Source organism: Mobula birostris, chromosome 3 (genome assembly GCF_030028105.1).
Source record: "Mobula birostris isolate sMobBir1 chromosome 3, sMobBir1.hap1, whole genome shotgun sequence".
Taxonomy (NCBI): domain Eukaryota; kingdom Metazoa; phylum Chordata; class Chondrichthyes; order Myliobatiformes; family Myliobatidae; genus Mobula; species Mobula birostris.
Window position 1 is genome coordinate 135,905,361 of NC_092372.1, and position 14,478 is coordinate 135,919,838.

Consider the following 14,478-nt stretch of genomic DNA (forward strand, 5'->3'; position numbering starts at 1 on the left):
TGGTTGATCATCAATATTGAGGATAAACTCTCTCCTAGCGAGGTACTGCTTGAAGCATTTTACACCCCAAAGCAGACTCAAGCTCTCTCTGCCAATCTCTGTGCAATCTTTCTATGCATTGGTAAGGGAACAAGATGCAAAAGATATGGGGTATTCACTTCCATTGCTCATAACATGTGATATGACTGCACCTACAGTATACCATAAGGCAAGGTGTCATGGGCAAGCTTCACTACAAGATATAGATCATAATATGTATATAGTGTCTGACCATTTCCTTTACCTTTTGCAAAGCCACCTCACATTGATTTGTGCATTGCCATTTCTCCCTGATCTCTAGCAAAAAATTCAAGGTGTGGACCATAGTAGCCAGGTTAGAGAAATTGAAAAGGGCCACAACTATGCCTCATCCTTTGGCCTTGGGACCATAGAAACCATAGAAACTACAGCACAGAAACAGGCCCTTTGGCCCTTCTTGGCTGTGCCGAACCATTTTCTGCCTAGTCCCACTGACCTGCACACGGACCATATCCCTCCATACACCTCCCATCCATGTATCTGTCCAATTTGTTCCTAAATGTTACAAAAGAACCCACATTTACCACCTCGTCTGGCAGATCATTCCATACTCCCACCACTCTCTGTGTGAAGAAGCCCCCACTAATGTTCCCTTTAAACTTTTCCCCCCTCACCCTAAACCCATGTCCTCTGGTTTTCTTCTCCCCTTGCCTCAGTGGAAAAAGCCTGCTTGCATTCACTCTATCTATACCCATCATAATTTTATATACCTCTATCAAATCTCCCCTCATTCTTCTACGTTCCAGGGAATAAAGTCCTAACCTATTCAACCTTTCTCTGTAACTGAGTTTCTCAAGTCCCGGCAACATCCTTGTAAACCTTCTCTGTACTCTTTCAACCTTATTTATATCCTTCCTGTAATTTGGTGACCAAAACTGAACACAATACTCCAGATTCGGCCTCACCAATGCCTTATACAACCTCATCATAACATTCCAGCTCTTATACTCAATACTTCGATTAATAAAGGCTAATGTACCAAAAGCTCTCTTTACGACCCTATCTACCTGTGATGACACTTTTAGGGAATTTTGTATCTGTATTCCCAGATCCCTCTGTTCCACTGCACTCCTCAGTGCCTTACCATTAACCCTGTATGTTCTACGTTGGTTTGTCCTTCCAACGTGCAATACCTCACACTTGTCAGTATTAAACTCCATCTGCCATTTTTCAGCCCATTTTTCCAGCTGGTCCAAGTCCCTCTGCAGGCTCTGAAAACCTTCCTCACTGTCTACTACACCTCCAATCTTTGTATCATCAGCAAACTTGCTGATCCAATTTACCACATTATCATCCAGATCATTGATATAGATGACAAATAACAATGGACCCAGCAGTGATCCCTGTGGCACACCACTAGTCACAGGCCTCCACTCAGAGAAGCAATTCTCTACCACCACTCTCTGGCTTCTTCCATCGAGCCAATGTCTAATCCAATTTACCACCTCTCCATGTATACCTAGCGACTGAATTTTCCTAACTAGCCTCCCATGCGGGACCTTGTCAAAGGCCTTACTGAAGTCCATGTAGACAATATCCACTGTCTTCCCTTCATCCACTTTCCTGGTAACCTCCTCGAAAAACTCCAACAGATTGGTCAAACATGACCTACCGCGCACAAAGCCATGTTGACTCTCCCTAATAAGCCCCTGTCTATCCAAATGCTTGTAGATTCTGTCTCTTAGTACTCCCTCCAATAACTTACCTACAATTGACGTTAAACTCACCGGCCTATAATTTCCCGGATTACTTTTCGATCCTTTTTTAAACAACGGAACAACATGAGCCACTCTCCAATCCTCCGGCACTTCACCCGTAGACAGCGACATTTTAAATATTTCTGCCAGGGCCCCCGCAATTTCAACACTAGTCTCCTTCAAGGTCCGAGGGAACACTCTGTCAGGTCCTGGGGATTTATCCACTTTAATTTTCCTCAAGACAGCAAGCACCTCCTCCTTTTCGATCTGTACAGTTTCCATGGTCTCACTACTTGATTCCCTCAATTCCATAGATTTCATGCCAGCTTCCTTATTAAATACAGTCGCAAAAAACCTATTTAAGATCTCCCCCATTTCCTTTGGTTCTGCACAAAGCCGACCACTCTGATCTTCAAGAGGACCAATTTTATCCCTCACAATCCTTTTGCTCTTAATATACTTGTAAAAGCTCTTTGGATTATCCTTCACTTTGACTGCCAAGGCAACCTCATGTCTTCTTTTAGCCCTCCTGATTTCTTTCTTAAGTATTTTCTTGCACTTCTTATACTCCTCAAGCACCTGATTTACCCCCATTTCCTATACATTTCATACAACTCCCTCTTCTTCTTTATCAGAGTTGCAATATCCCTTGAGAACCAAGGTTCCTTATTCCTATTCAATTTGCCTTTAATCCTGACAGGAACATACAAACTCTGCACTCTCAAAATTTCCCCTTTGAAGGCTTCCCACCTACCAATCACATCTTTGCCAGAGAACAACCTGTCCCAACCCACGCTTTTTAGATCCTTTCTCATGGTGGGGCAGCCACCATTATTTGAATTTTCTCAGCACACTTGCGTAGCCTTTTGTGTCAATGGTGTGACCACTGTGAGTAATGCTTGGTTTAAAGAATTCACACTTCTTGTGGGATACTCTGTACCCATAATCTTCTAATCATTTTAACACTGTCTTGAGGTTTTGGCGGTGTTCCTTGCCATCCTCACCAGCACCAATGATGTCATCCAGGAAAAACTGAGTGCCTGGGCAGCCTTGCAGCACCTGATCCATAGTTTTCTGCCAGAGCGCAAATGCAGATGCTACTCCAAAAATAAGTCTATTATAATGATAAATCCCATTGTAAGTAATGGAACTCTTCTTCCATCTTCATCTGTAGGTAGGCCTCCGCTAAATCCATTTAGCTGAAGTGTTTCCCTCCAGAAAGATTTGCAAAGATATCCTCTATTCTGGGCAGAGGGTATAGATCTAATTCCAGTATTGGGTTAATGGTGACCTTAAAATCACCACAAATCCTGACAGGTCCATTCCTCTTGGGCATTACCCATGGGCTCCACTCAACCATGGAAAGAATTCCCTCAGCCTCCATATGATCTGGCTCACTGGCTACTTTATCACGAATGGCATAAGGAACTGGTAAGAGCACTTGGCACGGAGAGGAGAGACTGCCTTTTTTAGTCACTGATGAGGTCGCTCGGCACGGAGAGGGGAGACTGCTTTTTTTAATCTTTGGTGAGATCACTCTGAAAAAGAAAGGGAGAATGTTGCCCAGGTTTTCTATGTTTTGTATGTGGACTTTTTTTTACAGTCTTATGGTTTTTTTTGGTGTTCTGTTTGCTGCCCAATCTTTCTTGTATTTTTTGTGTGGGTGTAGGAAGATTTGGGGGGGGGGGGTCGATGTGCCTGTTCCGTTTTTGTTCCTTTTTTTGTGTGGGGGGAGGGATTTGGGGATTGGTAATGATCGTGATGCCTTTTTTTTCTTGCTTGGTTTCATAGCTATCTGGAGAAGAGTTGTATACTTTGATAATAAATGAATCTTTGAAATTTTATAATTCATTTCGGTTTGGTTGAAGCAGTTCCCCTTCTAAGCAAGTTGTATGCTTTTCCAACTATTGCACTCAATAACACTGGCACTCATTTTTCATTGGCCACATCATTTGCTTTAAAATATTGCTCAATTCTTTCAGTATACATCAGCCATTTATCTGTTGAGCATCCAACGTATTTTATCTTCCCAATGTATCCAGCCATTTCTGATTTATTTATTATTATCATCACCAGGTATTAATTGTTGATGAACCCATGAATTTTGTCTGCTCTCTGCCAGCTTTAAAAAAAAACAGGAATGTCTTTCTCTACGTAGGTAGGCATCTTGGAGTCATTTTAAACCATGCTCATTGCCACAGTTATATTTTGTAACTCCAGCAACTAATCAAAAGAAAAACACGGGAACACGGGGATCAGTGGTCTAGTTCATTTTACTCTCTTTTTCTTTAGTGAGACGTTCACATATGACGTGGTTGCGTAATGGCGTGTGCCGTTCATGTACTTCTTACATACAACTCATAATGAATTATGTAAACAAAGAATACTTAATCAAATATATTTACAATATTATCCAAATATTACTGAAATATTAAATATACTATATTAACCTAGAGCTTTCTTCGCACATTCTTCCAGAAGAGCATTCCATGGGTCAGATGAACCTTTAGCTATTTATCAGTTGCTTGTCTTTTTAGTTATCAGTGCAAAGGCTATTCAACCATGCATTTCTTCAAAATATTAAATATTTTAATTTCCATTCCCTTTAAAAAATAAGAGTATATTTTCAGATTTTTTCAACATTCCAGGCCTGATTAACATTTATACCTTAAGTTCTCCTTTGCCTTTCTTTACTCATTTGATTAAAATGACAGTCAACCAAGTTCACATTTAGTGAAATTTTATTACAATACTGAAGTTTCACAAACTTCACTGAAGACCATATTTGAAGAGAAACATGTACAGTTTGTGTGTGAACATGGCAATTTGTGACAGAAAATATACAAGAAACATGTACAGTAATACTGTTTAAACACCATTTTAACATAAAAGGATAGACAGAATCCAAACTACTTCCAAATTTTTAAGCTGCTAGTGCAGTCATCATAGTCTTGCATAAACCATTTTATTAGGCTCAGCTGCTATTGAATGTATAGGACAAAACACTAATAAGCAGCTACATATGTAGTACAACAAATAAAAATGCTTGTAAGACAGTACATAAGTCGTACTGGATATTTGGCACTTAATATGGGATGGTGGTTTGTATTTGGTTTAAAAGACTATAATATGATACAGCTGTATTTCACAAACAGTACAGTAATGATGCTATCCCTTTAATCCCTTAATACAGTGTTTGTAGACTCAGCTACTATTCATCATGTTCACAAACATCTTAAATTTTTTTTTCAGGATTTGCAATGGAAATTAATTCTGCACTTCATTTCAAACAAATGCATTTGATGCTTCTGGCTGCTATTTTTCAGATTAAGAAAGAAGGTGCTTAAATTTAATTCTCTCCAATAAAGGCTCTGACTAATGGTTGTTAGTGTTGATGGAAATGTTGTTCCCTTTATACACAATTAGGCTAATCTGGTAATAGACATTGCAGATGACACGGAAAATAGTTATTTTATCTTCTGTCCTACAAGAATCAACTGGGCCGCTCTTTGTGAAGGTAATTGTTCGAGAATTTCAAATTTCCATCATCTGCAAATGTTTAGTTTTGACCTTAATCGCCTATCACAAAACATTGGAAGTTACAAGTATTTGAACAGAGCTATCAAACATGCCAAATGCAATTGAATATGAGGAAGTAATTGTAGGGATGGATTAACGGGATTAAGGCACTAAGAAGGCTACTAGATCTTATACCACTTAACATAATTCTGAAGGAAGGAGGAAACATGGGAATCACAAGCTTCAGATTCATGTTAGGGGACTGAAAAGGTGGCTGTGGTAGTTGTAATACCTAAAGAAAGCAAGTGAATTTATAAAGTAAACATTTGCAAAGGATCAAATTACATTACTAAAGTTAAAGATTACGACCACGTGAAGAGTTTGACAGCATACTTTTCGGAAACAGATTATGCCGCATTAACATGACGAAGGGTCTAAGTTGAGACATATTGGCCGAGGATGATAGAAAGTAGATTTGACATACTTCTGGAAACCAAACTGGTAATGTCCTAGGCAATAAGTTTTGTCAATAACAATTTTTAAACAGAATTTTAAGAGACAATTAACATAATCGACATGGAACTTGCCATTGCAGTTTTGTGAGTGGAGGATTGTCTTTGCTAAAATTAAATCTGTGGAGTTGGGTCACCTGCATAATCTGTAGATTTCTGAATTAGCACTGTTGCTGCTTATCACCTGTAACAAGTTCCAGATGGCACAGTACTGTATACAAATATGGAAAGGTATTGGGAATTGATAATTAATCATGACTAAATAATCTGAAGTATGGCAGATACCCTTCAATGTGATAAGCCAGCATTATTGGTTTAGGTTTGAAAATTAATGGAATGTTTATACTACCTGGGCACCTAATACAGTTTCACAAAAAAGAAGAGGCCTAAGACAGACACAAGAGGTTCTGCAGATGCTGTTAATCTTGAGCAACACACACAAACTGCTGGAGGAATTCAACAAGTCAGTCAGCATCTATGGAGGGGAATAAACGGTCAATGCTTCGGCCTGGGACCATTCATCAGGACTGAGTTCCTCCAGCATTTTGTTTCTGATGCTTAAGACACAGAGCTGACAAATCATTAAAGTTTTAGAGGCCCTAGTCTCAGTCCTGATGAAGGGTCTCGGCCCGAAACATCGACTGTTTACTCTTTTTCATAGGTGCTGCCTGGCCTGGCCTGGCCTGCTGAGTTCCTCCAGCAGTTTGCGTGTGCTGCTATGGTTTAGAAGTGTAATAGAACTATTGAACATATTGCTTTACTGGGGATAAATAATACAACTCTAAGCAAACATGTTAAGTATTCATAGAATCATGACCTTCTGCAACAGATTCCAAAGCACATGTGTATGTAACCAGTGTAATCCTTAAGGGAGGTGGAAGAGTTGTATTTGAATGAGTTTCTATTTCAGAGCATTTTTGTTTTTCCAAATCTGATTTTCAAATTATGTGTTCCATGGAAGTCTTAGTTGTGCTTGATGGATTATAAATGCTTTTAGACTGCAATATACACATATTGGGTCCCCTGTTAAGTAACAGGCAAACTAAGTTCATGTGAGATCCATCCCAAGATATCTTTTTAAACAGTGAGAGTTGAAATGGGGGGAATAGTTTAAAAAACAGCACCATTAACTTTGCATATTACTGTCTTTTGGTTTTTGCATTTGCAACTAGCAGAATTTAAAAATGTAATAAATGCTTCTTAATAAAATTATCTTCACCAGGACAATTTTGTTCAGAAAATGTTACATAATGCACACAGTAAATTTAAATGTAAAAAAATTAGTAATTATCAAAAGAGATACATTTGCATTACTATTTTAAGTCTATAAAATCTGTCCAATAAAGTAATTGCATTTGAAAAGTATATTTTTGATAAACTGTACATGATAGCTTCTAATAACTAAAGCAAAATTGTACTGTAGTTCTTCGTAATTTCGCACTGAATCGATAAGAGCCTTTACTTTAAATGTTTTATTCCCTAAAAGAGTGCAATATACAAAGGATAGTTAGTAATAACTAAGGCTTGGTACTCATGGAAGAACATACAAACTATATCATTTAAGTACAAATAATAATGGGGAATCCCATGCAATAATCCTCAATACTGTCTTGCTACACGTTGCATGCATGCCACATGTGCCAGAGCTAACCACATGTCAAAACCTGCAAAACTACCTGATTACAAACCAGGTAGCTGCATAGATTATGTTTTCTATAAATTAAATAAACATGACTATATCATGGTTCCTGGGATCAGGTACAGACTTTCCAGTAATTGATAAGAGATCTCGCTGTGTAATACAATTCCTGGAAGGTAATTTGTTATTTGATATTTTTTTCACATGATAATTTGTGGAAATATCAGTAATTGTAATGACATGTGCTTAACGGGAAAAATATTGATACTATTATTGGAATTTATATTAGTGCCTCTTACGTAAATGGGAGTGGGAGAAAATGCTTCCATAGCTGCTCCCTGTATTCAGTGATAATCCCAAATATTAAATATTTGCTGAAATTTTGAACAATTTATCATAACTCAATCATTTTTGTGGAACTGAACTAACTTAGTTCCAAATGAAATATGCAACACAAATTGTATGCAAGTTTTTCAAAAGAAGGTTATAAAGTGATTAAAAACTCTTCACAGATACTATTTCGAATTAACCTAATTGTTGATCTGAGTCTTCCTATCAACTATTCCAGTGCTCCCTATTCTGAATTCCACTTATGCAGTTTCTGCAGGGTACCTTTCTGTCACCAACATTCACAGCTGCTTTATTAGTTTTAAGAAAAGTTACTCCAGGATTCTTCAACCTTCTGTTATAACATGTCAGTTGGTGGCTCACAAGTTTTGAAAAAGTCATCAATGGTGTCAAATGTTAGGAGTCATAGGGATGCGAACTTCTACTACACTATCACCATGTATGGGAATTACCACAAATATGTAGGATTGTATCATTACAGACAAAAAAAAACCCAAATGTCTTTTAGATTTACTGCCAACTGCTCTACATAAGTAAAAAAAAATACCCTTTCACTTCCATGCAGCAGCCTGTCCTTGTGTTACTTTTTTTTTAAAAGAAGTGCTATAATGTGTATAGTCCTGAGCAGGCAGGTGAAAAGGGAAAATGATTGTCATAATCTGATCTTACATGCACAGTCCTGGAAGGACCAAATCCATTTGGCGAAAGTACATCTGGCAAATTCATGAACACAACCTTTTTACTTTTAGCATACTGGAATAACCAGCTTCTACAGTTGTTGTAAAAGTAGGTTATTTTTAAATTATACCGCATCTCCAAGTCCAACCAACTATTTCAAATGAGCTCATTCAATGTGAAAGAACCTATTGACACTTTCAATATGAATTTTTGGAGCGTAAGTACATGCGGGAACCAGACTGGAAATCCAGCAAAAAAGGTCATCATAGTACTTGAAGACTAGAGAGCCCATAATATGATCCAGTACAGTACTGTCTCTTGCTCATTCACATTCTACATACAAATGTCGGTTCCTTCAGCAAGCAACACAAAAAATACTGCCGCACTTGTTGTCACTAGACAGAAATTTCCATGGTTGCCTATATAAAGTCACTAGATGGTTGATTTGAGTAAGATCCAGGATCTCTCAGATGATCATGTGGAGCTTGGAGAGATGTGTGTGTGTAATTTCTGTTACCAAATATACTTGGATAAACTTCATTCCTGTTTCCATCATTGCATCCTCTTTGGATCTGTTGAGGAAAAGAAAAACATGTTTTGGCATTTTACTTATATAAAGGGACCTACTGTCAACATGAAAGGATACCTATTGGCTCATGGTGAACTAGCCTAAATTTTACAGTGCAAGTCAAACTGTACTGAATTTAGGCACAGACTGTTCCTTTCAAAGTTCAAAGTAAATTTATTACCAAAGTACACATGTCACCATATTTAAAATTCATTTTCTTGCAGGCATTTACAGAAAAAATAAAATACAGTAGAATTTATTGAAAAAAATTGTACTAACAAATACTTATAAACATACAATGTGCAAAAGAGGTCAAATCAAGCAAATAATAAATAAAAAATGTAAATAAATAATACTGAATTGTAGAGTCCATAGGTTGTGGAATCAGTTCAGTGGTGAGGTGAGTGAAGTTATCCACATTGGTTCAGGAGCCTGATGATTGTATAACTGTTCCTATACCCATTGGTGTGGGATCCAAGGCTCCTGTACATTCTGCCCAATGGTAGTAATGACAGAGAGCATGGCCTGGATAACGAGAGTCTTTGATTTATGAATACTGCTTTCTTGTGGCATCGCTTCTTGTAAATCTGCTCAATGATGGGGAGGCCTTTGCCTGTGATGGACGTGGCTGTATTCACCACTTTCATTAGACTTTTCTGTTCCTGGGCAATGCCCTCCTATATGTCAATTCGTCACTATCTTTGATTTGGCCAACAGCAGTAAACATATGGTATTGGAGTTGTACTTAGCCACACAGTCATAGGTGTAAAGTGAGTAGAGCGGGGGATAAGCACACAGCCTTGTGATGAACCTGTACCGACTGGGGTCTGTCAGTGAGTAAGTCGAGGACCCAGTTACACAGGGAGGTATTAAAGCCTATAGGTCTTGGAGCTTTCTGATTAGCTTTGATCGGATGACAGTGTTGAATACTGAGCTGTACACAAAGAAGAGCCAATTAAATGGAAGCTGCTGTTGACCTGCTGTGATGATAAGCAAATTGAAGTAGATCCAAGTTATTCCTTAGGCAGGAATTGATGCGCTTCCTGAACAATCTCTCAACCACTTCATCACCAGGGTTTTCAGAAGGCAAGGAGCTGCATACGAAGTTGCTAAACAAGAGTCCATGATGTAATTAGAGGAAAGATACTTATATGGATAGAAGATTGGTTGACTGGCAGGAGGCAAAGAGCGAGAATAAAGGGGGCCTTTTCTGTTTGGATGCTAGTGACTGGTGGTGTTCTCCAGGGTTCGGTGTTGGGACCGCTTCTTTTCATGATATATGTCAATGATCTGAATGATGGAATTGATGGTTTTGTGGCCGGTGTGCGGATGATACAAAGATAGGAGGAGGGGCAGGCAGTGTTGAGGGATCAGGGAGCCTACAGAAGGATGTGGATGCATTAAGAAAATAGACAAAGTGGCAGATGGAGTACAGTGTAGGAAAGTGTATGGTCACGGACTTTGGTAGAAAGAATAGACTATTCTAAATGGGGGGTAGATTCAGAAATCAGAGGTGCCAAGGGACTTGCGAGTCCTTGTGCAGGTCACCTTAGGTTGAGATGGTAGTAAGGAAGACAAATGTAATGTTAACACTCACTGTGAGAGGGATAGGATATAAAAGCTAGGATGTAATGCTGAGACTTTATAAAGCATTAGTCAAACAGCACTTAGAATATGGTGAGCAGTTTTGGGAGCAGTGTTGTATCTACAAAAGGATGTGCTGGCATAACAGAGGGTCCAGAGGAGGTTTATGAGAATGATCCCAGGATTAAAAGTGTTAACATATGAGGAACATTTGAGCTGGAGTTTACAAAAACAGTGTGGGAGCAGCTCATTGTAAGGGTGTCAAAGGCTACGAGGAGAAGGCAGGAGAATGGAATGAGAGGGATAATAAATCAGCCATGATGGAATGGTGTTTATTATCCAAATGGCCTATTCTGCTCTTATCACTTATGGTCTTATGATCACAGAGGATGTAGGTGCTACTGAACAATAGACACTGAGGCAGGTTATCACATTTTTCTTGGCCACCAGTATGATTGTAGCCTGCTTTAACTTTGAGCTGTGACTCCTAGTGGGATTCCCATCTGAAGCAAAGGGTAATCGACCAGCCTGGGCCACAGATCCAGACCACTGGTTGAGGACCTTGATGGCTGTGACTCTCTGTGGTTGCAGAGCCTAACTGATGTGAAGATTCAGGGATTTTTCTCATCCAGATGCTACTTGCTCTCCAACATGATGAACAAAAATGACAGGTACAGTGAATAGAGTGAATTATGCAATCTTGCCCATGGCATTGGCTATGTTCAATATGCAAATTCAAGGAGAAGATTTTTTTTCTTTTGACTAACAAATATGTTCCTTGTCAAGCTCCTAAACCATGACTGCAGGCTATAACTTCCCGAACCACAAGGTGCCTTGCCATACTGACAGATCCAGATGCTAATGCCAACATTGTTTCTATCAAACAACAGAAATTCTGCAGATGCTGGAAATTCAAGCAACACACATCAAAGTTGCTGGTGAACGCAGCAGGCCAGGCAGCATCTCTAGGAAGAGGTGCAGTCGACGTTTCAGGCCGAGACCCTTCGTCAGGACTAGACTCGGCCTGAAACGTCGACTGCACCTCTTCCTAGAGATGCTGCCTGGCCTGCTGCGTTCACCAGCAACTTTTATGTGTGTTGATTGTTTCTATCAATACATTTTCCTTTCCTTCTCTTTTTTTTGGAAGTGCAGCAGAAGACTGCAACATCGAAACATGTAAATATGTGATCAAGAACCTGAAGACCACTGTAACTCACATCGCCAAAGCACAGACCAGGAACAACTCAAGGTCTGGAGCTCTGCCTGCCACAGGTAGATTCCCTCCCCCCACTGAAAATCTTGACATCTACACAATGTCCAATGGAGTGAAGCACAAAGCACTACACACAAAAGCCACAAAGAGAATTGGCCCTTCTGGTTGCAACCCCTCAATCTCTAAAAAAGTAAACTAATCTTCAAATCAAGACCTGTTTATACCTCCAACACTATGAACTCTATCTCTAATCCCTCTTTTCCTATTCACGGAGATGCTGGAATACATCCAAAGTTGCGATTTCCCAAATGAAAACGATTACCCTTCATTTCCAAACTTGGGACACAAGTTTCATAAATTTGCAGGACAGTTCAGCAGAACAAGTTCATGCCCAACAAGTAGTTATGGATGTATCTTGATTAGTAGGGACAGCCCCTTTACTCTCTGGGTGCTGGGCCTGCAACTGCTCACGATATACATCAACAATCTAGAAGAGAGGACTGAGTGCAGTGTATCTAAATTTGCTGATAATACTAACTTGAGTGGAGAAGCAAATTTTACAGAAGATATGGAGAGTCTGCAGAGAGAAATAGATTGGTTAAATGAATGGGCGAGGGTCTGGCAGATGGAGAACAATGCTGCTAAATGCAAGGTCATCCAAGGAAAAATGAAAGAACAGATTATTATTTAAATGGTAAAAAATTGCAGCATGCTGCTAGGTAGAGGGACGGGAGTGCTTATGCATAAATCACAAAAGGTTGGCTTGCAGGTGCAGCAGGCTATCAAGAAGGCAAATTGAATGTTGGCCTTCATTGCTAGAGGGATTGAACTTAAGAGCAGGGAAGTTATGCTGCAACCGTACAGGGTACTGGTGAGGTCACATCTGGAGTTCTACGTGCAGTTCTAGTCTCCTTACTTGAAGAAGGATATACTGGCTTTAGAGGAAGTGCAGAGGAGGTTCACCAGGTTAATTCCAGAGATGAGGGTGTTAGACTATGAGGAGAGATTGAGCTGCCTGGAACTGTACTTGCTGGAATTCAGAAGCAGAGGAGATCTCATAAAATTATGAAAGAAGTAGATAATTTAGAGGCAGGAAAGTTGTTTCCACTGGTAGGTGAGACTAGAACGAGGGGCGATAGCCTCAAGATTTGGAGCAGTAGATTCAGGATGATGAGGAGGAATTGCTTTTCTCAGAGTGGTGAATCTGTGGAATTCTCTGCCAATGAAACAGTGGAGGCTACCTCAGTAAATATATTTAAAACAAGGTTGGATATACTTTTGCATAGTAGGGGAATTAAGAGTTGTGGAGAAAAGGCAGGTAGGTGGAGAAGAGTCCATGCCAAATCAGCCATGACCTTATTGAATGGTGGAGCAGGCTCGATGGGCCAGATGCTTCCATTTCTTATGGTCTTATGTTCTTTCATCAAGGACATAAGGAATAAAAATGGATCACGCTATTTAGCCCCTTATACTTGCTCTTGCTATTCAATAAGATCAGCTAATCTTTTACCCCTGTGCTCTCCTCCTGCATTAGCGCATAACCCTTGCTTCCCTCCACCTCTTGAAAATACTCAGCAACAAGCTTCTGTGGCCATCTTGCACAGAGAATCCCAATGATTCACTTCCATCTAGATGGGTGTCTACTTTGCTGTCTTAAAAGGTTGACCACTTTTGATGGATCCATGAGCACTGCTTATATACACTTTCCTCTCCCTAGGATATCTGAAACTATGGCTCAGGCTCTGCATTTACCTTGGCAAGCCCTTTAAACATTTGCTTTTTACATTTCAATAAGATCACTTCTCATTTTTCTAAACTCAAGAAAATATAGGCTAAGTCTATTTATTCTTTCCTCTTCCAAATATTTTCCATTCCAGGAATCAATCCCACTGAATATTTGCTATATTTCCTCCATTGCAAGTTTATCATTTTTATACAAGTTTTCAAGTCTCCCATGGGTTCCATGTGATCATATAGTTGAAGCAAAATGTCTCTACGCTTTTACTTACATCCTTTTGTTACAAAGACCAACATTTCACTTAATTTTCTAAATGCTTGCTGAACCTGCATATTATCTTTTAGCAGCTTGTGCACAATGACACCTAGGTCCTGTGAAAAACAATCTTTCACCACGTAGAATATACTGTACTCCCACTCCTGTTTTCTCCAATGAAGTAAATGACGTCACATTATTACATAATATATTCCATTGGCTACGTCCTTCCCCACTCACATAGTCCTTTCAAATCTCCCTAAATTTTCTCTGCATCTCTTCACCTAGCTTGCTATCAGCAAATTTGGAAAAATTACCTTTATTTCCTTCATCCAAATCATTTATATAAATTGTGAACAGCTGGGGCCCCAGCATCAATGCTTATGACACTTTATTGATTACAGCCTTCCAACTGAAAATGACCCATTTGTTCCTATTTTCTATTAACAAATCTTTAATCCACAAATGCCCCACTCTTATCGATTCTGCTAATTATAAACAGAAAAAATTCAAAATCATTCAGCAAAAAATTACATTTCATAAATCCATGTTGTCTCAACCCAGTCCTAATGTTATTTTCCAAGTACAATGTTGCAACTTCTTTAATAATTCATCTCTGCATTTCTCCTACTATTGATCTTAGTTCCTG

At 39.2% G+C, this 14,478-nt stretch overlaps 1 protein-coding gene across 1 annotated transcript in view; it reads right to left on the minus strand.

The window, feature by feature from the left end:
- Positions 1-4,041: 4,041 nt before the first annotated feature.
- LOC140195290 (aryl hydrocarbon receptor-like) overlaps positions 4,042-14,478 on the minus strand; it is a 219,428-nt gene continuing 208,991 nt past the window's right edge. The window contains exon 11 of the mRNA XM_072253377.1: positions 4,042-9,043. Coding sequence (XP_072109478.1) covers positions 8,891-9,043 — 153 coding nt within the window. The 3' untranslated portion in view covers positions 4,042-8,890. The remainder of the gene's footprint in view (positions 9,044-14,478) is intronic.